The 26,527-nt window shown below is 45.2% G+C and overlaps 1 protein-coding gene across 5 annotated transcripts; it reads right to left on the minus strand.

Annotated features, from left to right (window-relative positions):
- Positions 1 to 837: 837 nt before the first annotated feature.
- On the minus strand, positions 838 to 19,544 carry TMEM170A (transmembrane protein 170A). 5 transcript variants are annotated; one of them, XM_058709737.1, is made up of 3 exons: positions 19,177 to 19,544; positions 5,816 to 5,917; positions 838 to 2,279 (listed from the first exon to the last, which is right to left on the minus strand). In XM_058709737.1, the coding sequence occupies exons 1-3, from the start codon at positions 19,307 to 19,309 to the stop codon at positions 2,149 to 2,151; spliced, it is 366 nt and encodes a 121-aa protein (XP_058565720.1). In that variant the 5' UTR covers positions 19,310 to 19,544; the 3' UTR covers positions 838 to 2,148. The 5 variants fall into 5 exon arrangements, with proteins under 5 accessions (XP_058565720.1, XP_058565719.1, XP_058565721.1 ...); XM_058709736.1 differs by having other exon boundaries at positions 5,747 to 5,917; positions 19,177 to 19,507; XM_058709738.1 differs by lacking the exon at positions 19,177 to 19,544 and adding an exon at positions 18,463 to 19,131 and having other exon boundaries at positions 5,747 to 5,917.
- Positions 19,545 to 26,527: the final 6,983 nt, after the last annotated feature.

Here is a 26,527-nt window from a genome sequence, read left to right on the forward strand (position 1 = left end):
CCCACTTTTTCTTTTTTTTTAGAGTTTATCTTGAGAGAGCAGGGAGGAGAGGGAGGAGGGAGAGGAGGAGGGGGGGAGAGGGGGAGAGAGGGAGGGAGGGAGGGAGGGAGGGGGAGGGAGAGAGAGAGAGAGAGAGAGAGAGAGAGAGAGAGAGAGAGAGAGGAAGGAAATCCCAAGCAGGCTCTGTGAGGAGCCCAAAGCAGGGCTTGAACCCAGAAACCGTGAGATAATGACCTGAGTCAACATCAAGAGTCAGACACCCAACCGACTGAGCCACTCAGGCACCCCTGTCCCCAAGTGTCTTAAATTGAAGGGCTACTTTGCAAAAAATCACAGCTCCTTGAACTGGAAAAAGGAGTCTTATTTAAAGACTTAGGGGCACCAGGCTGGCTCAGCCAGTGGAGCAAGCAACTCTTGATCTTAGGGTTGTGAGTTTGAGCCCCATGTTGGGTGTAGAGATTACTTAAAAATACAATCTCTTAAAAAAAAAAAAAAGGCTACATTTGCTTGAAAGAAAGATTTGAGCATTGGAGAGAAAACTTGGGGAATGTATAAAAACATTTGCTGGCATTCCAAGTCTTCTTGTAATTTTCCACCTAGTCTGAATATATGTCACTGTAATTTTGATAAGTGGTCTAATGGCCTATTAGTTAGAAGGAAATCTCCAGTTAATTTTGTGACCTCTTTGTAATTTTTCCTCTTTGACTTTCCCTGATAAGTTCATCTTCCAGGCTATTTTTAATCAGAAGCTGGAGGGCATATTGCTTTAAATGGAATAGATATTGTTTGTGTGTACATGACCTCATGGGCTGTTAGCCTTACTGTCACAATGAAAACTTTCCTTTAAAAACATCAGGTTTAATGAATCAGAAACTATTCTGAAAACAGAATGACTGTATTCCATACAACGCAGTTAGGTGGTAAGGATCAATTTAGATATCTAATTTTTGCTATCCTTTTTCTTTTGAAGGTCACAGTTTTCAGACATTTTAATAAAAAAGCAATTTAGGCAGAAGAAAAACTAAGATAGCTAAAATTGGGTTAAAGAAACGATGTTTAATTCTCTGTAAGGAAATAGAGTCTCTTGAAGGGAAATGTAAAATGTGGAAGTATATCTGAAAATTAAATTTTAGGCACTTTCTGGGAGTGACCCCCAATACTGTAAAAGTGGTAACCATATTAAGACTAAGAAATCAATAACCTTTACCCTAGTTTAAGCTACATTTCAACAATTTCAACTAAAGTCACTAAGAAAAACTGTAACAATGTTTAAACAAAAAACAATTTTTTTGGTACCTCACTGTCCAAACAGCATCCTAACCAATCTGGCTTAAAATTTTGAACTCAAGCTATTTAATAGGGTCTATTTCCAATTAACCAGAATCAAGAGAATGAAAGTGACAAGAAAAGGGGTACAGGAACTTGGGAGGCAAAAAAGTCTCAGTAAGCTAGCTTATTCTGATAAAATGTACAAAACAATAGATTCACATCTCTTAAAATATCTTAAGTAATCAGAGGTCAAGATAGTTCTCCATAAAATGTCACATCATCTTCTTTTCTTTCAGCAGTGGAACTGAAGCCACTACTTGTGTTGTAGGGTTTTTTCCTGTTCTGTTTCACCAAATTTGTTCTCAAAGCTCTACTCAACCAAAACCTACTTGGCACTTACTGTCATGAAGATGTAGCAAAAGAAGAGTCTGCCAAATTCTAATCAAGATTAGATTAAATAAGGTTTTAGTATGGTATACTCTGTTCGGAAAGAAACCAGTATTTTTCATAGTTTCTCTGTTATAGGCAACATTGCATTTTCTCACATATTATTATACATTTCAGTGCAAAGGATGTCAATCTAGAAGCATTGTTGACCTAGCTTGGGTAAAGGTGCACCTGTAAAACTACTTAAATACCGCCCCCCCCCCCCCCCCAAAAAAAACCACTTGATTTGTTTTGGTTGAGAACAATAAGAGTCCAGTAAGATCTTCAATTCCTGGAACTTCAAATCGCAGAAAGGGCTGAAATGTCATTCTTCACACGTATTTCTTCATCCGTTTCTTCCATTTGAAGAATTAAGAAAACTACATTCCATAATGTATTCTTTTTGAGGATTCTGTAAAACTGAGGTTTGCCATCGGGGTATAAGGGTGTTCGCTATAGAGTAGCTAAAACCCGTAAAAAGGAGACCACTACTACACAGAATGTCTGTCCGGTGCCCAAGGTGAGGGCTTCAAATGGTATCATTTCCTTTCCTGCTGCTCGGTACACTCCAGCAATTGCAGCACCTGTTTAAAAATTCAAGAGTGTTAAAAAAAAAAAAATCAAGGTTAATATAATCAGGAAAATACAGTACTTAAAATCCTACCCTAAGTAGAATATTCCAGATTTTTTTACATTAAAATTTAAATATCATAGAAATGTCTTATTCTCCCTATACTTTTCTCTAGATTTTAAGTATTCTCCATATGACCTATAAATTACTGATTAGTGCTTTCAGACGTTGAAAAGTGAGTCCTTAAAATGGAGTCTCCTGGATTTACTGAATAAAATAATCTGGAAATCATAACCCAAATCACAAATTTCCACATGACCTGATTACAAACTCATCACAAAAACATCTCTTATTTGCCATACTTAGCATTTAACAGGTACCTAATAAAATTTTGGTAATGAATGCCAATGAAACTTTCCAGGGAAACTGAACAAGAAATATTTCAGGGGCGCCTGGGTGGCGCAGTCGGTTAAGCGTCCGACTTCAGCCAGGTCACGATCTCGCGGTCCGTGAGTTCGAGCCCCGCGTCAGGCTCTGGGCTGATGGCTCGGAGCCTGGAGCCTGTTTCCGATTCTGTGTCTCCCTCTCTCTCTCTGCCCCTCCCCCGTTCATGCTCTGTCTCTCTCTGTCCCAAAAATAAATAAAAAACGTTGAAAAAAAATTAAAAAAAAAAAAAAAGAAATATTTCAGAAAAAGCCAGAGACGCCCGCTCTGCCTTCTACTGTACTCAGCTCCCCTCCCAAAGTGGACGGACGAGCAGCATAGGGAAAAGGAAAGGGTGACTCTACTTATGAAGTTGTTACTAATTCAAAGGACATGAGGCCAGAGGTGCTAAGGGGGTCCTTCATGTTCCCCACATCATTAATCGTCTTTATTACGTTAAGTCACCACAACTTTCTAGAAACGGAGTAAACCAAACACAAACATCTGTACCTCCCTAGAAACCCAGATGAATTGTTACAGGGACTCAGCATTGTATTGAGAGAGCCAAGATTTCATTAGTTTGACAATAATAGATCCAAAGTTCCCAGATGACCCTCCTTTCAAAGACCACTCCAAACAGAATCCTCCTTGGTCAGTGTGTTCATTCCTGCAAACAGGTATTTGCCTCTATGTTTTCTAAGATCCCTATTCTCATGATACTCAGATCAAGCTGGAACAGAGAAAGCACAGCATGGAACAGATTTTGAATAATACAAGACAACATACAGCATCTCAATCAAATGCCTACACATTTTACACATGTGATATGAAAACATATTAACAAATTCGAAGAAGAAGAAAGAGCAAATTAACCAGTATCTGTATTGGTTGCCTGGAACATCTGTGACTTTCAAACGCCCACATCCAGTGCCTATGCATACGTACTGTGTTATTAACATCTGCAAGGCACCTGCTGCATCGGGCCCCTTCATAATTTAGCTCCCAAACAAGTGGGTGGGTAGAAAGAAGTGTAAGAAACGTGAAGTAGGCCCTAAGGTGGGGCCTAGATGACGAAGAAGAGAAGAACGAAAAAAAAGCAAACCAGGAGGAGCAGTAAAACGGGAAGGAAATGGACTCTACTCACCAGAGTCTTAAAGAGAGAATGGACACATTTATTGCACGATTCCTAAGTGTTAAGTATTATGTTAAATACTTTAAATAAACATTATTTCCTTTTATCATCACACAGCATCTGAGGAGGGTAGAATTATGCTTATTTTACTGATGAGAAATCTGAGACAGCTCCTAGGAGCCAGTAATCCAATAAGGAAACTGGAACAGAGGGTCTCTAAAGAGCAGCAGCAGGTGATACAGTTAAAAATACTATATAAAGCCAGTTATGGAAACACCTTAATGCAGACAGGAGAAAACTGGCCTCCTCCTCCTGTTAACACAAAGGTTTCACCACCTACAGAACACAAAGAAATGAGGCCACTTTGTCCTCAAAAAAAAAAAAAAACCTCAAGTCAAAGAAAAGGCAGAGGGGCAGTTCTATTTAGAGCTCAAGGCTTAAATGCACACACTCACACAAAAATTACAAATTAGCAGGAATGTTGTGTTTCTATCTTTTCAGCATGTATTTATGTTTACATATGCACCTGGAAAAAAGTCTGAAAGCATATACCAAAATGCAAACTGAGGTTTTCACTTAGGGATGTGATAATGGAGTGTTTTTAGTTTTGGTTTCTGGAGCCTTTAATTTATATAAAATGTATTTATATTTAATCATGAGCTTAAAAATGACCTAAACTGATTCTCATCCTTATGATATCAGCAAAAACCAAAAACAAGTAAAAACAATTTATAATTTGTTATTCCAGTTCTTTAAAAATTTTTTTAACATTTTTGAGAGAAAGAGAGAGAGAGAGAGAGAGAGAGAGAGAGAGAGAGAGAGAGAGAGAGAGATACAGAGCATGAGCCGGGGAGGGGCAGACACAGCGGAAGACACAAAATCCGAAGCAGGTTCCAGGGTCTGAGCTGTCAGCAGAGCCCCTGATGAGGCGCTCAAACCCACGAACTGTGTGATCATGACTTGAGCTGAAGCCACGCTCAACCGACTGAGCCACCCAGGTGCCTGTGTTATTCCAATTTATTTTTAAATGTTTATTTATTTTTTGAGAGAGAGAGAGAGACAGAGTGCGAGCAGGGGAGGGGCAGAGACTGAGGGAAACAGAATCTAAAGCAGGTTCCAGGCTCTGAGCTGTCAGCACAGAGCCCGACATGGGGCTCAAACCCACAAGCCATGAGATCATGACCCAAGCTGAAGTCTGACGTTCAACTGATTGAGCCACCCAGGCGCCCCTCCAATTCTTATTCAGAAAGTTTTGACAGGGGAAAAAAATAACCAGAAGACAAATCAGGTACCATTCATTAAAAAAAATTTTTTTTGGAAGAGTACAAGTGGGGGAGGGGCAGAGAGGGGAGGTTACAGAGGATCTGAAGCAGGCTCTACAATGACAGCAGCAAACCCCGGGTGGGGCTCGAACTCGCAAACCATGAAATCATGACCTGAGCTGAAGTCGGATGCTCAACCGACTGAGCCACCCAGGTGCCCCAAATCAGGTACTTTTCTGAACTAGAATTACTCTTCCATCCTTAAAAAATTATTATTCATCCTGAGAAGAAGGACCTCGTCAACAATCTTTCGAAGCCATCAGTCAATTGATAGCTGACAAGAAAGGAGCAGTAGCTTCCAAAAAGATAAACACCTTTTACTAGATTTCAAAATGTAGTTTTACTACATCTTAAAAGCCTAACATGGCTTATCTGAAGCCAGTGAGAGAAAATACAACTTAGGAAGTCAAAGATGTTAGCCAAATCATAGGAGGGGGAGGCGGGGGTTAGAGATAAGAGAAAAACAGTACGCTAAAGAAAGCGCCCATGGTTAAAAGCCACCCTTTTTTCTTCATTTCACACAGACATGTTTCTAAAATGGGTCCTGAAATTAAGCGACTAGTCATAGGACACGTATGACTGGTATTTTAATGTCTAACATACTTGTCAAGATTCCAGCAGTAATTGGTCCCACGATGCCCATCAACAGGATGCTTACAGACATGAACCTACCATATTTGTGATGTCTGAGGGTGAAGAGGGCCAGTAATCCAGCAGGGACATGGAAGAAGAGAGAGGACACCAGTGCCCACAGGAACACACCATACCACATCTCTACAAGGAAAAGCAAAGAAAGGTCACAAGTCACAGACTTTCCTAGTACAGGAATTACCAAGGGCTCCTCATCATGCCCGCTTATTTCATTTTCAAAGCCATCCAGGTGCCAGGTAGGTTCAGCAGTCAAATATCTAAATATTGATGGTTCTAGAGGGATTAGCAAACCACGGCCCTCAGGCCACCACCTGGTTTTGTGCATACACTCTCACTGAACACAGCCATGCCCATTCATTTAAATCTTGTCTAGGCCTGCTTTCAAGCTACAAGAGCAGAACTGAAACAGTGACAAAGAGCACATGGCCTGCAGAGTCTGAAATATTTACTATCTGGCCATTTCCAGAAGAACTTGGTCAACCCCTAAAATGATCAGTCATTTTAGACTTCTATGATGGAAAAGCTTTACAGTTTTATTCATTCAACAGTCGTTTCCTTTTTTTAAATTTTTTTTTAAGTTAAAAAATTTTTTTTTATTTTGAGAGAGAGCGACAGAGAGAGAGAGAGACAGAGAGAGAATGTCAAGTAGGCGTTGCACTGTTAGCTCAGAGCCTGATGTGGGGCTTGAGCTCATGAGCCATGAGATCATGGCCTGAGCCAAAATCAAGAGCTGAATGCTCAACTGACCAAGCCACCCAGGTACTCCACAACAATCATTTTCTACTCAGCCATCAAAAAAAAAAAAAAGAAAAAAAAAAAAAAAAAAGAAATCTCACCATTTGCAATGACGTGGATGGAACTAGGGTACATTATGCTAAGCGAGGTAAGTTAGAGTAAGACAAATACCATATGATTTCACTCATGTGGAATTTAAGAAACAAAACAAAGGAACACAGGGTAATGGAAGGAAAAATTAAATAAGATAAAAACAGAAGGGGAGGCAAACCATAAGAGACTCGTAACTATTCTTAACTATAAAGAACAGAGTTGCTGAAGGGAAGGTGGGTGGGGCACAGGCTACACGGGTAACGGACATTAAGGAGGATACTTGTGACGAGCACTGGGTGTTACATGTAAGTGATCAATGTTTTTAATATAGGTTACCACAGATAAAGGTCCTAAATACATACATACATACATACATAAATTCATATCAGGCCATCACGTCTTAGAATAGCAAAGCTCTTTAAGATATGAAATAAATACCAGAAAATATAAATGTCTGCCTTAGAGACAAACGGCACATAAGTGAGGGGGCAGGTTAGAGCAACTAGTTCCTAGGGAGAATGTCTAATTGACTTTTAAGATGACTGTAATTTAGGCAACATTAAAATATATGATCACCAACTGTGTCTAAAAACCTATGCATGAGCCACCTCAGAAAATACAAAAAAGGAGGAGATACCACCCTGCCCTCAAGACTTTGCAATCTGGTAAACAGCAGACAGAGCAATTCCCCTCCGTGAGCCCAGGCGAGCCTTCAGAATTCTCAAAATAGCCCCTAAGCTACCCACATGGATACAATGAAGGTGTCATGTGAGATAAAATATATTGTCCATCCTTGCGTTAGGAGCAGGTAAGTAACAGGCAGTTTCAGAGACCAGTCAACAGCTTAAACTTAGAGATTCTGGACCACAGCACTACCGACATCTGGACCAGTTAACCCTTTGTTGTGGGGGGCTGTCCTGTGCATCGCAGGACACGGAGCAGCACCCTAGCCTCTCCCCACTAGATGCCAGTACTGGCCTCCCCCCCAGTTGCAATGACCAAAATTATCTCCAGACTTTGCCAGATGTCCTCCTGGGGCAAAACTTCCCTGAGTAAAAACGAGTGTCCTGACTAAAACAGAGGGTTTATAAGATTAAAAGCAGTTAAAGCGGGGCGCCTGGGTGGCGCAGTCGGTTAAGCGTCCGACTTCAGCCAGGTCACGATCTCGCGGTCCGTGAGTTCGAGCCCCGCGTCAGGCTCTGGGCTGATGGCTCGGAGCCTGGAGCCTGTTTCTGATTCTGTGTGTCCCTCTCTCTCTGCCCCTCCCCCGTTCATGCTCTGTCTCTCTCTGTCCCAAAAATAAATTAAAAAACGTTGAAAAAAAATTAAAAAAAAAAAAAGCAGTTAAAGCTACAAAGATAGGGGCACCTGACTGGCTCAGTCAGTACAGCATGTGACTCTTGAACTCAGGGTCATGACTTTAAGCCCCACATTGGGCGTGGAGACTACTTAAAAAAAAAAAAAAAAGCTACAAAGACAGATGGGGTCACACTATGGTGGGCTTTCAAGGCCAGACTAAAGACTTCAGTGTGAAAGCCCTAAAAGTACCATTAAAGGTTTTGAGCAGTAAAGGGTTGTCCGGACACTATTTCACAGGCCCCACCTTACACTCCCAATAGGAGTACAAACTAGAAAACCTTTCTGGAGGGTAATTTAGAAGGGTGTATCCAAGAAAGTCCAGTGTGCACACCTTTGCCACAGAGACTTTACTTCCAGGAATACATCCGACAGGAATACACATGCAGGCAAGGCCAGAGATAACAAGGGGTTCCTGGCAGCATTGTCTGTAATGGCAAAGACTAGATGCCAACTGTACGTCCATCAGTGTAGGACTTGTCAAACATGTTTGGGTGCAGCTACATAATGTAACATTAAAAAAAATTTTTTTTTTATTTTGAGAGAGAGACACACACACAGAGTGCAAGTGGGGGAGGGGCAGAGGAGGAGGGTGACACAGAATCCGAAGCAGGCTCCAGGCTCTGAGCTGTCAGTACAGAGCCCAACACGGGGCTCGAACTCATGAACCGAGTTGAAGTTGGATGCTTAACCGCCTGGGCCACCCAGGCGCCCCTACATACTGTAACATTATACTATCACGTAAAAACATGGGATAGATCTTTATATACTGATGGGATAAGATGCCCAAGCCACAGTGGGAAGTAAAAAAAAAAAAAACGAGTTCCAGAAGAGTGTACAGAAGACTCTGTTTTTATAAAAACAAAAGAAACAAACGAGCGAATAAGTCTATGAATTCGGAAAACAGTCTGGATGTAGGTGTACTTAATAAATATTGAGGACATGTGCAGGCGCTGTTCTAAGTGCTTTACAAATCTTAACCAGTGCAATCTTCTAAACAACTCTGTGAGGCACATGATATCCCTGGCTCTTGGCTGAGGAAACAGAGGCAGAGGGAGGGAAGGAACTTGCCAGAGCCCACAGTGCCAGTGGGGGCTGGGGCAGAGCCCTATTGGGCCCTACGCATGCTCCATGCTGGCAAGCTACAAAAGAGCCTTATTTCTGGGGGGTGGGATAGGTTGGGGTAGGGCTAATGACAATTCACTTTTTACTTTGATTTTTCTTAAAAAGCTTTTCTAGCTGCTTACTGGCTTTTACAGAATTATTAAAAGAAAGTAGAAAAAGAAGAAAAAAGGCTTTTGTTTCCAAAAGAACAGTTTGGGAAGGTTGGTGGGATTGGAATGAACAATTACAGAAACGATGAGGAGCACTAACTGGCTTGGGGAGCGTGGAGAGCGGGAAGGGCAGGACCAGGGGCTCTTCTCCAAGCTGTATCTGAAGCTGCATCTGAAGCAGTCATAAGAATGACTGCTGGGCGGGGGCGCCGGGGGGCTCAGACAGTCGGGCAGTTGATCGTCAGACTCCATTTCAGTTCTGATTGTGATTTCACAATTCTTGAGATCGATCCCAGTGAGGTGGACTCCCAAGTGACAGCACGGAGCCTGCTTGGGATCCTCTCCTTCTCTGTCCCTCCCCCACTCACTCTTCACGCTCAAAAAAAAAAAAAAAAAAAAAAAAAAAAAAAAAGAATTACTGCTGTGCATGTTTCCTTCCCAATTTCTTATTCTTGTTGTGGGTGGGAGCCAAATGCCCCCAAGCCACCCTTGGCATTGTCACCGATGGCTATACTAATTCTTTGCTCATTTTGACTCACCTAAAGCTTCAATTAACACTATATTCGACACACACCTGAATTAGGACACCTAGTTCATGCTTTGAATGAAAGTGTCAGGTGTGCCCCATCTAGGGCTCAATGCTTATTAAAAATAACAAACGACTGGGGCGCCTGGGTGGCGCAGTCGGTTAAGCGTCCGACTTCAACCAGGTCACGATCTCGCGGTCCGTGAGTTCGAGCCCCGCGTCAGGCTCTGGGTTGATGGCTCAGAGCCTGGAGCCTGTTTCCGATTCTGTGTCTCCCTCTCTCTCTGCCCCTTCCCCGTTCGTGCTCTGTCTCTCTCTGTCCCAAAAATAAAATAAAAAAAAAAAAAAAAAAAAAAAAACGTTGAAAAAAAAAATAAAAATAACAAACGACTGAGGGTGTTTTGGCACTTTTGCTCTGGTGAAAAACAGATTGCTATAAAAAGTTTCAAACCGTGGGGCGCCTGGGTGGCGCAGTCGGTTAAGCGTCCGACTTCAGCCAGGTCACGATCTCGCAGTCCGTGAGTTCGAGCCCCGCGTCAGGCTCTGGGCTGATGGCTCGGAGCCTGGAGCCTGTTTCCGATTCTGTGTCTCCCTCTCTCTCTGCCCCTCCCCCGTTCATGCTCTGTCTCTCTCTGTCCCAAAAATAAATAAAAAACGTTGAAAAAAAAAATTAAAAAAAAAAAAAAGTTTCAAACCGTTTGTGAGACTTTTTTTTTACCCCCCGCCGAACAAGATCTATCTTCAGAAAAATTTCATAATACTGTTGAAACTGGTCTGTTTGACAGGGTTTGCCAAATTCTGCTAAGCCAAGTTAGATCATGAAATATGGGGCATAAAGTGATTAAATAGTAAGGTCCCAAACTTAAAAACTAAATATATGTAACATAAAAAGCTAATATATGTAAAAAGATAGTGTCCAGAAACCGCCCCTCGAATACGTGTGCCCCCGCCAGAGCTCTGGTGCCCACACACCTCTCCTGCACCCTGGCTCAGTGACAGCAGCTTGGTCTTTTCAGCCTAAGCCCCCTCGTACTCCACCGCCGCCAGCTTGACCCCACGCCATGGCACAGAACCATGCTGTCCCCTTCCAAAGCAGTAACCCCATCTTCAATCCCACAGTCCTTACCAGCTACTCCCCAAATCACGTGGAGACTCTGACCTCTATCCCACCACCGAGCGCGTGAAATTCTATGACGGCACCGGGAACGCCAGCGTCCCAGGGTGGACAATGGGATGCAAAATCTGCCTCTAAGAACTCAGAGCAGTTGCCATTCTGGCTGCTGGCTGCCACAACGGACTTCAGACCCCGCCACTGAGCCGACACTACTCTCGGGCCCTGCTGGAGCTCCCCAAGTTTTAGAGGTAAGCACTGCTCTCTGGAGCAACCCAAGGCGGTGCTGGAGCCTGGCTTCATACTGGACGCCATGGCACCATCAGGGCATTGAGCTGGGAGGTGGGGCCTTGATCTGCCAGAGACATACCAAATTGATAACTGCACAAAAGTGGGTCCGAGAGGATCGAGGCCTGATGAGAAAGGAAGAGAGACCTCTCTCTCCGTCTCTCACTCTCTCTCCCTGCCATGTGAGGACATAGCAAGAAGGCAGCCTAAGAGGGCCCTCACCACAGCATGGCCATCCAGGCTCCAAAACTGTGAGAAAATAAGTTTTTATTTTTAAAAAAATTTTTTACAGTTCATTCATTTTTGAGAGATAAAGAGAGACAGTACGGGTGGGGGAGGAGCACCAAGAGACAGGGAGACACAGAATCCGAAGCAGGCTCCAGACTCTGAGCTGTCAGCACAGAGCCCAACGTGGGGCTCGAACTCACAAACTGTGAGACCATGACCTGAGCCAGAGTCAGGAGCTTAACGGACTGAGCCACTTAAACCACTTCAGCCTAGGGGCGCCTGGGTGGCTCAGTCGGTTAAGCGTCCAACTTCAGCTCAGGTCATGCATGATCTCACAGTCTGTGAGTTCGAGCCCCGTGTCGGGCTCTGTGCTGACAGCTCAGAGCCTGGAGCCTGCTTCGGATTCTGTGTCTCCCTCTCTCTGCCTCTCCCCTGCTCATGTTCTGTCTCTCTCTGTCTCAAAAATAAATAAAAACATTAAAAAAAAATTAAAAAAAACCACTTCACCCTATGGCATTTTGTTACAGCAGCCTAAAACACCAACCCTCACTCCTTCCCTATTTTCCTGGTGCACAGCACCTGCCTGAGGAGGACTGCTAGGCTACCAACCCACATCTCAATTTTCCTGAAAGCTGAGAAGCCTATTTGTAAACAAGGTGTGGCACAGCAGGTCAGCACTTCCGGAGTTTCTGAGAAGGGGAAGCATACCGCACGCACCCTCCTACAACCTTGAGCTGCATCCATTAGCTCCATCGGTGCCTACAAATCTTATAGAACATCACTTAAGTCACACTAAGGAGGAAAAAAAGGGCTTTATTATGTTAGGTGAGTAGTCTAGTTTATAAAACACTTTTCAGATGGATGAGATTATTAAAGGACTCTTAATAGCAAAGGCAAACCCCAATCAATAAAACACTTAAAAAAAAACTAAGCGATTTCCCTTTAACCTACTGCACCTCAATTTGCTATCTACGTAATAGCTACTTATGGATCATCATATAGTACTTTTCATTTCTTCGGTTCAATATGCTGTCAAAAATCTGTGTCTAGGGGCGCCTGGGTGGCTCAGTCGGTTAAGCGTCCGACTTCAGCTCAGGTCACGATCTCACGGTCAGTGAGTTCGAGCCCCGCATCGGGCTCTGGGCTGATGGCTCAGAGCCTGGAGCCTGCTGCCGATTCTGTGTCTCCCTCTCTCTCTGCCCCTTCCCCGTTCATGCTCTGTCTCTCTCTGTCTCAAAAATAAAATAAACGTTAAAAAAAAATTAAAAAAAAAAAAAATCTGTGTCTACATATCTTACAGTATTTCTCTGTTCACTATTTCAAATCAAGCGCATTATCTTCAACTTTGCTTACTCTGACGGCTGAAGTCCTAGCACTGCCTGATGTTGAAGTATAAATCAGAAAATTAATCTGCAACAAAAAATTATAAGGGGCAATCAGATTAAGCACTGGTGACAGACTGGGCTCCAAAGATGTCTACACACTCATCCCCAGAGCCCATGAATAGGTGGCAAAGGCAGTGTGCAGAGGTGATTAGGTTAGGAGTCCTGGGATAGGTGAGTAGACTGGCTTTTCCAAGTGGGCCTAATGTAATCACAAGGGTGCTTGTAGGAGGAGGCAGGAGGGTTGGAGACAGAGTGCTTGGAAGATGCTATGCTTCTGGCTTTAAAGATGAAGGAAGGGGGCGAGAGGCAAGGAATGCAGGTGACCTGTAGAAGACGGAAGAGGCAAGAAAACCAATTCTTCCTAGAACCTTCAGAGGAAGGTAGCGTTGCTGACCCATTTTGGATTTCAGGCCTCCAGAACTCTAGGATGTTTGAAGCCACTAAATTGTGGTAAGTTGTTACTGTGCCAATAGCAAACGAATACAAGCGCCAAGAGTTTATTCTTTCAACAATCAAGTATTTACTGAGCCCGTCCCCTATGTCGGGCACTTGAGTGAAACAAAACAAGACAAACATGCTGCCCACAAGGAGCTTATTACCTTTAAGAATCTGTTTTTCAGACAGACGGTTCAGTTAAAGGGATAAGCCACACAGACTGCAGATTCCTCTAGGTGAGTTCTTTATTAACAGAAAGGGTTTGTAATGGCTGGCTCCCTATCTAATCTCCACAACTGAGTCAACCAATTTCTAAGCAAGGCCTCAAGACCAACCAGGCCCCAGTCAGAGTAGCAGAAGAAGCCTAAGCCAAGTGGGAAGGGTGAGGCTCAGCACTCAGCCATCCTTTTAGCTGGCCCCACTCTATCTTATGTTATGTCAAACAACCGAATGAACAAGCTCAGCTTCTCTGAAGCCAGGGTTCTAAGGGAACCTGGGAACTGTAGTCCTACCTGGTCCTGGCAACTCAGTGCTGGACTGCCTTCACACTAATTGCCCATCAGCCTACATCTCTCCACACTGCCCACTGTGAGACCCCTCTCTTACTGAACCCCACCTACCCACCATGGTCCCCTCTGGTCCCCTGCAAAATCAAATACATATATATCGGTTACTGCCCCCAGTTCCTGACAGAGCTCCTAAAACCCTTTAAATAATGGTGCTAAGTGTCAGTTGCTTAAGTGTCCAACTTCGGCTCAGGTCATGATCTCACGGTTTGTGAGTTCGAGCCCTGCATCGGGCACTGTGCTGAAAGCTCAGAGCCTGGAGCCTGCTCTCTGCCCCTCCTCCTCTTGCACTCTGCCGCAACCCCCTCTCAAATAAACAAACATTTAAAAAATTTTTTAAGAAAAAAATAATGGTGCTAGAAAATATTCTGTTCTCATATTTAGTCTTTTATTATTTTTTTAAACATCTATTTTTGAGAGACAGAGCATGAGCAGGGGGAGGGGCAGAGACAAAAGGAGACACAGAATCCGAAGCAGGCTCCAGGCTCTGAGCTGTCAGCACAGAGCCCGACGCGGGGCTCAGACTCATGCACCTGTGAGATCATGACAGGACCCTCAACTGACTGAGCCACCCAGGCACCCCCTAATATTTACTCTCTGACCCTGGTTTCTAACACAGAACTTCCAAATCCCTTGGAATTTCCAGGCACCTCTTTTGTTCGCAGAAGGCACTCTTGGTAGGCTCCAGGATGGTCACCAGAAAGCCATGATTATAAGCATGGAACTTTCAGCCCCATCCTCCATCCTCTGGAAAGGGAGAAGGGTTGGAAGTGGAGTTAATAATCAATCACGTGTACGTGATTAATCCTCCATATAATCCCCAAAGCAGGGAGTTCAGAGAACTTCCGGGTTTGGTGACTACACCTATGTCTTGGGAGGGTGGCAGGCCCAGCTCCACAGGGACAGAAGCTCCTTTGTTCAGAATCCCTTCTGAATTCACCCTATGTAACTCTTTATCTGGTGTTCATTTGTATCCTTCAATATTCTGTGTAATAAACTGGTGATTTAGTAGGTAAAGTATTTTCCTGGGTTCTGTGAACTACTCTAGAAAATTAACTGAACCAAGGAAGAGGGTCATAGGAACCTCCAACTTAGAGCCGGCCGGTCAGAAGCACAGCCAACCACCTAGACCTCTGACTGGCATACGAACTGGGGAAACTGAGCCCTTTACCTGTGGGATCTAGTGTTAACTCCAGGTAGACAGAGTAGGAACTGAACTTCAGGACACCCAACTAGTGTCACAGAATTGGTAGACGTGTAGAAAACCCTACGATCGGTGTCAGAATGTGGTGAACGTGGGAGTAGTGTGAGAATAAAGGAAAGCAGGGAGTTTTCCCCAAGAGACCTTTCCACTCCTCCTTAACAGTGATGGCCTTCCCACCAGGACTGCCCGCTGTGGGCTGTCACCTCTCTTCTGACACCACTGCCTGACTGACTGCTCACTGCTGGTTTCTGAGTGTAACCCTCTGGCCTGTCTCACTCCAGGGGCCTCGTGGTCCTGATCTGGCCTTCCGTCTATTCACACAAAGCCAGAAAATCAGTGCTAAAGGATATGAAGTATACTGTGAGGGGTTGTTTTATTATTATTTTTTTTTTATCTGAGAGAGCGCAAACACAAGTGAGGGAGGGGGTAGAGGGAGAGAGAGAGAAAGATGGATAATCTTAAGCAGACTCAATGCTCGGCATAGAGCCCAACGTGGGGCCTGAGCCCACGACCCTGGGATCATGACCTGAGCCGAAATCAAGAGCTGGACGCTCAAATGACTAAGCCACACCAGCGCCCCAAGTATGAGGTTTCTTGTTGGGGTGGTAAAATATTCTAAAGTTGCTTGTGATGATGGGTGCAAACTCTGCAGATGCTGAAAACCACTGAATTATATACACTCAGGAGTTGGTCAAATCATCCGTCCTCTGCTCAAAACCCTCCCATACCACCCTCTGGGAGGTGACCTCACCTCTTCCTCCCTGCTTTGCCCACAATGTTCCGTCCTCCATGGTGGCCTTCTTTATGTTTCCTAAGTAAACTCCTGAGCCAGGGCTCTGAACCTGCTGTGTCGTTGTCCAGAAGCTTCTCCCAACAGCTGCATGGCTCGTGCCTCACGTCCTTAAGATTGCAGCTCCAACAGCATCATCATCAAGAGCTTCCTCATGACCCTAAGTAAAACGGCATTCCCCCACCTGACGCACAAGACCTGCCACTTACTATCTCCCTCCTGTCTGACAACACCAGCTCTTCCTTTCCATACTTTCATTTTCTCTCTATCCTCCTTTGTTTTGCTCACTACACATCTTTACTTGGTACCTAGAAAATAATAGCCAGGCAACAGACACTTGAGTAAATACTGAGTGAATGAATAAATAACTGGTCTTGAGTGTGACCCATTCTTGGCTCCGGCAACGGCACAACCAAAACCTAGGTAGGTTTCAGTTTAACTATCACAGGACACGCTTTAACACTGCCATTAATAAAAATTCCTACCTTCAGAAAGTTCTTGCTTTCCTGCTAAAAGACAAGATCTGCCTTTCAGATTTGCTAAAAAACGATGACAAAAGAAATCTGAACAACCTGGAATAGGGAGGGTTAGGCGGCAATCTAAATGGCTAAATTGCAAATGCAGGTTAAAAAAAATCAATTCAAAGCTTCCTGATGGTGACAAACCACAGAGTATTTTAGAGCAACGATTTTGCCATATTGACTTGTCGTAAAGTGCAAGTAGCCTTTTCTGTGAGGCCAAAACAGAAGTAATTCCAGATTCAGGTCAATGAATAGAACTCACTGTAAGCAGGCTTTGGTGCCTCAAAAAGGATCAAACTCCACGTACCTATAACATCCATTAGTCCAGTTAAAGATGAGACACAGCAAGGAGGCTCTGTGTTTACCCATCCCATTCTGATCAACTTCAGATCAAGGGCTATATCTCATGTATGTTTATATCCCAAGCCCAGAGCCTGCACTGGGCCAAATGTATACTTGCTGAATATGAATGAATAGTTTCCCCAAATTATATATATATATATATATATATATATATATATCAATAGAACTGCCCATAAACTCATGTACATGTGGCAGTTTCCTGTTTTCAGAATACTTTCTGAAAGCAAAACAATTCTCATAGCTGTCATAGCTACTATGACATAATGTCTAACTACTGTCCCAAATCCACTTATCTCAGTCTTAAAGAAAAGGCAGCCAAAAAATAGACGGACTGGAGAATATTCAGCTCCAAAGTACCACCTCACATATGACTTATCGCAAAAGGATTAAGGTACCCTTTCAGTGGAGAGATCCGATAAACACCACCTTCACCAAATGATTATTGACAGCAGTGTTAGTAAAGGTACACCGTGATGTTAAAGGTCTCCTGATATAATGCACTGGGAAGTGGACATCACCTGTATAGATAGGATTCTAAACAAAAATGTTTAATCTGAATGTAAGCATGAAAAAAATGATCGATAAACTTAAATTATAGGACATTCTATGAAATTAGGCTGGACTCTTCAAAAATGTGAAGGAACAAAGATGGAGTAACTGTTCTAGATTCACGGAGACTAAAGAGACATGGCAACTAAATGCACAGTGTGATCCTGGATTAGATCTGGGTTTTTTCGTTTGTTTGGTTTTTTTAAAGAAAAAAGCTATGTGGGGAGCGTGGGTGGCTCAGTTGGTTAAGCATCAGAATTCAGCTGAGGTCATGATCTCGCGGTCTGTGAGTTGGAGCTCAGAGCCTGGAGCTTGCTTTGGGTTCTGTGCCTCCCTCTCTCTCTGCCCCTCCCCTGCTCACACTGTCTCTCTCTCTCTGAAAAATAAACATTAAAAAATTAAATAAATTAAAAAAAAGATACATGCTGAAGTATTAGGCACGAAGCATCATCATTTCGGTAACTTCCTTTCAAATGGGTCTGCAAAAAATAAAAATGTTGTGTGCGTGTGTGTATGTATGTACATACACAATTCACACACACATATATGCACACAGAGATAAAGCAAAAGAATGAAAACGTTAATAATGAGTCGAAGTAAAGTACTTCAATGTATCAGTATGTTTGAAAATTTCAAAATAAGGAAACAAAAACAGACTAATCTGGTCCAGCAGAACCTCCAGACTGTGTGTACATTGCATTTTTCATAGTGTCTCCAGAACGCCATAGATTTGTTGTCACGGTCAAATGTGCTCTTAGTACCTTTTGAAACAACGGGAGCTGCCAGATTATCATTTTAGCTAGAGTTCCAAACTAACATCTGCATCTGCCCCAACGTGGTTATTATCATCAGCTGTCCCACAAAGCTGTCAGGGAAACTACTAGGCAGGTAATACACACCAAGTCCCGGGGGTCCACTGAACGGCGCCCGGCAGTCGCTTCCCCGTGGAAGAGAAATCACAGGTGCCTTGTTTATGACTGCAGCCAGTAAGTAATCCAATCGTTCTTCTTTTGCAGGTCGCTGGCGCAGTTCTCGAATTGTTTACTCCCAGTCACCTTTGCCGGACAGCCCAACCTCACCCTTCCATCGCCACTGTTCTGTCTCCTGGCCTTTTAAAGGTCCAACACAGAACTGCGCCCTCCCCTCAAAGCCTTTATGAGCCTTCCCCAGTCATTTCTCCTCCTCTCAGTTTTCTGAGCACGGAGAGCTTTCTACCTTCTTATAAAATTTGAAAAAACCCTTACATCAGGCCCAGCAGAAGCTCCGGCGGGCGTTAAGGAGAGTGAAAACGCATCTGTGTCAGAGATCTCGAACGCGGGAGTGGGGAATTCGGCAACAGGTCTCAGAAAGTGATTCCTCGAAAGAGAAGCTGGCGGAGTGGGTGCGTTTGGACGCAGGTGGGACAGCGATCGGCAGACAACCCGGGGGCACCCGGGGCTGGGGCGAAATTACACACCAGGGCAGCGCGGAGTGCCGACCGCCCCTCAGCCCGGCCGGGACGGTTCGGCGTCCGAGCTGCGAGAGCCGCGCGGCCGGCGCGGACCACAGGGGCCAGGCGCCTCGAGCCCCTAACTAGCAGGCGAGACGGCCTCCGGGGCTCTGTCGGGTCCCGGTCTGACCCTGGAGCTTCTGGAAACTCCAAACAGCAACATCAGCTCGGGTGGAGGCCGAGCTCCCTCCACTGACGGGTCCACTCGCGGCCGCTCCCTCCGCTCTGGCCCCCAGCGCAGAGTCGGAATGGTCCGCCGGAGGTGCCGGCGGGGAAGTGACGGAGGAAGAGCTATATCCCCCAGCTCCCCGCCGAGGGAGCGGGAACCTCCTTCCAGGAGGCATACAGCCCCGGCAAAGTGGGACAGGCGGGCGGAGAGGACCCCGCCGCGGGGGAAGGGGCGCCCCCCGGCCGGGCGGCGGCGACGGAGCGCGGAGTGCGCAAGCGCGGGGCGGGGCGGGGCCGGTACCTGGGAAAGAGCAGAGAGAAGTGGAGTTGGGGCACAGGGTCCCGTTGCCCACCCGCGGCACGAGCTTCAGGCTGAGGATCTGCTGTAGGAGCCCGGCCGACCCTCCGCTGCCGCCGCTCCCCTCGTGCTCCATCCCGCCGCCATTCACCGCAGAGAGATGTGGGGGAGCGTCCGAAGTGCTGCCGACGCTCGCTCGCTCTCACTCACAGACCAAAGCGCTCTCTGACTCTACCTCCTCAGCGTCACCCTCGGTTGGGGCCCTCTTCCTCCCACCTCAACGGCTCAGCCAAGAGATGGGACCTTCCTCCAATCACAGGACGCTGCAGATGGCAGAGGCGGGGCGAGAATTGTTCCCTCCCCTGACGTTGCGTACGGCTCACCGAAACCTGGCACCCACGGGCTACGCCCCCTACTGGGCAAGTGTCTCCTGCTCCAGAGTAGGATGCGCGAAGCTCTGCCCTTCTCTGCAGCGCCACCTATAAGACAGTAGGGGGATTGCATACCCTCCCCAGTCCCGGCGCGTAGATTTCAAATGGATCTAGCAATGAGAATCAGATGGTTCAGCAGCCAGGTGAAGGAGGCTGGAAGACATCAGCAATACCTCCAATATTTGGAGGGAAAGTGAATTTTTTGAAAGCTTAACTTTCTTTAAAGTAAAAAGCCTTGCTTGCAGGGACGCCTGGGTGGCTCAGTCGGTTAAGCATCTGACTTCAGCTCAGGTCATGATCCCACAGTTGGGGAATCCAAGCTCAGCATCTGGCTCTCTGCTGTCAGCACAGAGCCTGCCTGCTTTGGATCCTCTGTTTCCCTCTCTCTCTGCCCTTCCCCAGCTTGTTCTTTCTGTCTCTCAACATAAATGTCAACAAATTTTAAAGAAATACATTGCTTACAAAGTTCATAGTATTTTACATAATATTAATTCAAGAGCATTAGCAAGATTGTTTATTAGAGTTCCCTCTTGAAGATTTTGTTTTGAGAGCTAATGTCCGTTCCTCAACACTGCAGCTGGGATTTTGCATCAACCAAGAAACATCTAAAATGGAAATAGTAAGTATTAAAAAAAGTCATGAAATATTTAATGCTATCTTCCGGTACATTTCTCAGACCATGAGAGTGTGTAAGAAGTGGAAGAAACATTATTTTAGGGTTATATAACAATCAATAGTGTATCACATTAGGAAACATTATTTTTAATTTACAAGTCTATCCCCAAATTCTGAATTGAGAGGTTAAAAAAAATGACATTTACACTTGCAGGAGTCAGAAAATGTATGTTTGATGTGCCCTTTCTTTTAAAAAAACATTCTTTCAGGGGCACCTGGGTGGCTTAGTCGGTTAAGTGTGGGCTTCGGCTCAGGTCATGATCTCACGGTTCATGAGTTCAAGCCCCACGTCAGTCTCTGCGCTGACAGCTCAGAGCCTGGAACCTGCTTCAGATTCTCTGTCTCCCTCTTTCTCTGCCCCTCCCCTACTCACACTGTCTCTCTCTGTCTTTCAAAAATAAATAAACGTTAAAATTTTTTAAATTTTTTAATGTTTATTTTTGAGACAGAGACAGAGGGCAAGGCAGGCGGAGGGACAGAGAGAGAGGGAGACACAGAAACCAAAGCAGGCTCCAGGCTCAGCTGTCAGCACAGAGCCCAATTCAGGGCTCAGCCCCATGAACCGGGGGGATCGTCACCTCAGCCAAAGTCCAGCGCTTAACCGACTGAGCCACCCAGGCACCCCATATGTGCCCTTTCTAAGGAAGCTGAGTATGTCCTCTGGCAAAGTTAAGGAGTGATGACCGAGAAAGAGAAAGATGTGCAAAACAAGAAACCATGGATTTAACCTGGAGTGTTAGACTGACTTCTGTGCCTAAGTCCTAGCAGCCACCTACCCAGATTAGAACAGAAAGAAGATTGTCCTAGGAAAAATAGTGGAATTGACCTCAAGCTATGGACTAAATGGTTAAGAAGCTCAAATTTTTAATGGCAGGGTGAAGAAAGTTCCTCTTTCTTCTCTTAATGAGAAAAAAAAAAAAAAAAACCTGAAAGGCAATACAAAGTCCAGGAGACACAAGCCTGCAAGAAAATTAGGAAGCAACTAGATTTTTCGCTTGTTTCCTTTTTAGAACTCTACCAACCATCTCACTTGTTTCACTTACAGAGAGATGCAGAACTATAAAACTTGTAGAAGACAATGTCGAATGTAGCTATGACCTCACAATAGTGAAGGAGCTCTTAAACTAGATAGAAAAATCAAAGATTATAAAGGAAAGGATTGATAAATTTGTTTTAAATTAAGAACTTGTGGGGGCGCCTGGGTGGCCCAGTCGGTTGGGTGTCCAACTTCAGCTCAGGTCATGATCTCACCGCTCATGAGTTCGGGCCCGGCATCAGGCTCTGTGCTGACAGCTCGGAGCCTGGAGCCTGCTTCGGATTCTGTGTACGTCTCTCTCTCTCTGCCCCTACCCTGCTCACACTCTGTATCTCTCTCGCTCAAAAATAAATAAACATTAAAAAATCAAAAAAAAAAAAAAAAAGAACGTGTTATTCAAGTGTTATCATAAAAACAGCAAAAAGACAAACCACAAACTGGGAAAAGATATTTGCGATATTTTTGTAAGCAGCAAAGGAGTAGTATCCAGGATCTATAAAGCACTCCCGAAACTCAGGTAAGAAAATGACAAAGGGACAAAAGAACTGAATAAGTACCTCATCAAAGAGAAAACACAAATTGCCAACAAAAATAGGAAAAGATGCTTAACCTCACTATTTATCAGTGAAACCCAAAATGAAGTCACGATGAGATCATTTATCAACCACCCGATAGCCAAAAAATTTGAAGTCTTGAGAATGGCAGTTGTTGGTGACGTCGTAGAGCAACTGAACTCCTGAGCAGCAAATTGACAACCATTTTGGAATAATGTCGAATGAAGAGTCTCACGATCCAGCAAGTTCGCTCCCAGATGAATATCCTCTAGCGTTGGCACCAGGAGGCTCATACAAGATGGTTCCTAGTAGCGTGGTAACAGCGAACAGCTGAAAACAAGCTGGACGTCCATCAAGATGAGAATGAGTTAACAAAATTGTGATATAATTTTCAATAAAATACTATTCAGTCATTGAAATAAGTTACTTAAAGCTGCAAGCAACAACATGATGAGTCTGTGGAATATAAAGGTGAGGGGGAAATCGAAGTTACAGAAGAAGGCCACAGTGCGATTGACTTGATCCAGTTGAGAAACTTGCAAGACTAGCCAATACACTAATTAAGGATATTAACACAGGCAGTGCAATGATCTATTATTTTTAAAATATCTGACATGTTACATACATATATAATATTATATGCACAGTTATTTGAGGAGTACCACAGAGCAAGAGTGGCCTTGGACACCATCTCATTCCAAGGAAAAGCCAAAGTCCTCACCAAGGCCTACAAAGTCCTACATGATCTGACTCCCTCTCTCTTGTGTTCTCATCTCCTAGCTCTCTTCCTCTGGCCTCCCAGACCAGACCCACTAGCCTCTTGCTGTTCTCCCTATATGCCAAATGGGTTCCCTCCTTGGGATTTTTGTATTGTCCCTTTCCTCCTCTGGGACATTCTACCTATCGTTACCCCTTAATTAACTGCCTCACTTCCTTTAAGACTTTGCTCACATGTCACTTTCTCAACAAGACCTACGCTGATCACCCTACTAAAAATTGCAACTCACCCCCCCATGCCCACACATTCCTAATACTGGTGATTCTTTCCTACTTTTGTGCTGGTTACTGCTCACTTCATAATGTGTGTTGAACAAACAAATGGAGGTGTGGCGGACTTGAAGACTCGGATCAGAATGGCACCAGGACTGCAGGGCCAGCCAGGTTCTCCAATCTTACCCCCAAGGGAGAAAGCATGATTGGCAGAACGACCTGCCGCCCCAGGAAAATTCAAAGTCCACTCTGCAGTGGTTGCTTCAGTCTCTGTGTCGTTGGCCAAACCCTCTCATTTCAGCAGACTCCCACTCCCTCCTGAGGCTACCAGTGTTTCTGGTCCAGTTTTTTTTTTTCTTTTTTCTAAAGACTTAACATTTTTAGAGCAGTTTTAGGTTTATAACAAAATTGAGGGAGAAGTACAGAGGTTTCCCATATACATCCTGCCCTCACACATTGGTAGCCTCTCCCATGATCAATATCACTCACCAGAGTGGTACATTTGTGACCAAGGATGAACCTACATGCATACGTCATAATCACCGAAAGTCTATAGTGTACCTTAGAGTTTGCTATTAGTGTTGTACATTCTACAGGTTTAGACAAATATATAATGACATATACCCATAGTTATAGTATCATAGAGAGTATTTTCACTGACCCTAAACACTATGCCTCATCCTTTCATCCCTCCCTTCCCCATGCCCAACCCCTGGCAGCCACTGATATTTTTACTGTCTTCATAGTTCTGCCTTTTCCAGAATGTCATATTAGTTGGAATCATATAGCATGTAACTTCTTCATTGGCTTTTTTCATTTAGTAATGGGCATTTTGGTTTCCTCTGTGTCTTTTCATGGCTTGATCGCTCATTTCTTTTTATCACTGGATAATATTCCATTGGGTAGGTAAAAATGAAAATGACTGACTTACCCCTGTACAGGTGATGGGGGGGGGGGGTGGTGGTCAGTAGGAGAGGAAGATAAGGGCATTCTCGACACCATTCCAGAGACTTTAAGTTAGTACTCCATTTTTGAAGTAATTTGGTAGTTTCACATTTAAGACACAAATGCTTTTTGATCCAACAGTTCGACTTCTAGGAATCTGCACTATAGACACAAAAACTTGGTCACCTCCTGGGGACTTCTCTAATCTCATGAGCCCGGACCCATGAGTGACTTTTTAATTTTGTCAAGGAAACTTGATTCCAAGGGGACGAATCCCTGTCTTTAATCCGGCTCCTTTTCTTCATTCTATGCTTGATGAGCTCCCATTCTTCCTTCATTTATTCGAGTCAGTGTTTCCTCTTCAAAGAGGTCCTCCTGACTTCCCATACTAAACTAGGTCATCCTCTCCCCATTCTTATTATTTCTTCTTAGAGCACAATTGACATTTATGTTTGCAGGTTTATCTGCGGAACTATTTACTTTGGGTCTGTATTCCCGACGAGAGCAAGGTCTGTGACTGCTCTGTCCCCTCACTATGTCTCCAGGGTCTGAACTGTCCTGACTCATTGAAACACTCAACTGGGTACTGCCTCTCCTTGTCCGGAAACCTGATCTGGGTTCACCCCCAGCCTTGCTTAGAACCAGGTACACCGGGCATATATACATTCACCCAGAGGCTTGCCCAGAGTACACTATATGCAGGGAGCCAGGTCTGGGAGCCAGTCATCCCCTTTCTGGGATCTGGGGTGTACATCCAGAATGGATGAATCACAGAGCAAAGACCATTAATGGTGGCCATCCATACAGTCTGCGACCGGAGCAAGGGCAAATGAAACTTGTGTGAGGCCACTATCAGGCTGGGCTCTGAGCCATCCCAAAGCCTTCCTGGGCCCCACAAGGGATCAGTATCTCCCTATTCTTGGCCTCTGGTACCATGAACATCATGCTCATCCCTCTTTGCCTGAACATACCACATTGTCCAGGACCATTCCTAGGCTGACACCTCCAGTTGGCACTGTGATCCTTCCAGGCAGGGCCAGCAGGCTACTTTTATCCCCAGTGGCCAGCACAGGGCAGAGGACAGGGAGGGGCAGGCAGGGAGAAAAGGGGCCAATAGTAGGGGCCCCGATGCCCCAGCCCACTGCCTACCATACCCTTCAACACTCAGGTCCTTGAGATGTTTGCAGCCAAATGCCTGGATGGCTCCCTAACACCTAGAGACCTATGTCATTACCAGGGGAATGATCTGGCTCTCCAGGCTGGTAGTGGGGTCCTTTACTGCATCCCAGTTCAGTTTGTTAGAACTGTAAGCACTGAAGTCAGAAATGCGAGTTTGAGCTCTCTCCTATCTATCGAATATCCAATAGATAGATAGATAGATAGATAGATAGATAGATAGATAGATAGATAGATAAAGAGAGCACGAGCAGGGGAGAGTGGCAGAGGGATACACACACACACACACACACACACACACACAGAATCTTAAGGAAGTTCCACTCCCAGCACAGAGTCCGATGCAGGGCTTGATCCCAAGACCATGAGATCATGACCTGAAGTGAAATCAAGAGTCGGATGCACTCAACCAACCGAGCCACCCAGGTGCCCCGAGGTCTGTCCTGTATATTAAGCTATGTGACCTGAGCCTTTCGAAGTTGCAGAATCCCCATTAACAAATGTGGGGGTTTAAATACCTTCCCCATGTTACTGTGAAGGAGCAGATGGAGGTTTTATGAGGCCTGAAGCTTCTACAGCTTGACGGCTCCTTAAGTGAGGGGTCCTGAAGCTTCAGCTTCAAGGTCAATATGTCTCTACTCCCTGCCAGAAAAGACATAGAAAATGCCAGATTCCCTCTTGCCTGCCTGCTTTGCAGCAAGGATAGGGGTCCACAGTCAAGGTCCCATCAATCCCAGGCCATACCTGGGCGGAGAAAAAGAAGCTAGCGGCCTCCAGAACCCCTTCTGGCAAATGACGGCAACATTTGAGGGCACACAAATGTTGTGTGAGGTCACACAGTGAGGGCAGCTCCATTATCTCCAGAGGTGACGGGCACACAAGTTCTGGCAACTGTCAGGCCCACACCAACACTGTGCCCCAAAGTTTGTGTGCGCTCAAATCTGCTGCCCTGTTCTTCCCAGAGGGTCTGTGAGCTCCGCCCCGCCCCCCCCCCCCCCCTTTTCCTTTTAAACACTTACTGGGTGCTTGCTAACTCTCATTTTCATTTGCTAAGCTCAGGACTAAGCCGTCTGGACACCCAGCATCCCTTTAATAAGTCTCTGCAGCCGAAGCCAGGTGTTGTGGCTTGCAGGCAGGAATGGTATTCTGCTCGTCTAGGGCCTGGCCTGGGAGGACCAAGGGAAGACAATCGCCCCGCAGGCTTTTTCCTTCCAGTCTCCTGGCCAGATTTATCTGGTTACAGTCGCCCTGTGACCTGCCCTCCAGGCACTGATCCTGATGCCAACTTCTTGCTTTGCCACATGCTCTGCCTGGCTTGCTGCCCAGGCCTCCCGAGGCCTCCCACCAGCCTCATCCAGCAGGCTCTCTAGCTGCTGCACTCTGGGCTCGGTTAGCTCATCGCTTCCTGTAGCCCGAAGCTGTGGCCCCAGCCATGGCTGCTTGGTCGTCCCTAGTGCAAGTAAAACGGGAGAATCTGCCCTTCTTTCGTAAAAGTGACAGGTCTCTGCAAGCCTCATCCACCCCCCGACCTCCCGCTGTAGCCTCAG

The sequence above is a fragment of the Neofelis nebulosa genome, chromosome 17, assembly GCF_028018385.1.
Source record: "Neofelis nebulosa isolate mNeoNeb1 chromosome 17, mNeoNeb1.pri, whole genome shotgun sequence".
Taxonomy (NCBI): domain Eukaryota; kingdom Metazoa; phylum Chordata; class Mammalia; order Carnivora; family Felidae; genus Neofelis; species Neofelis nebulosa.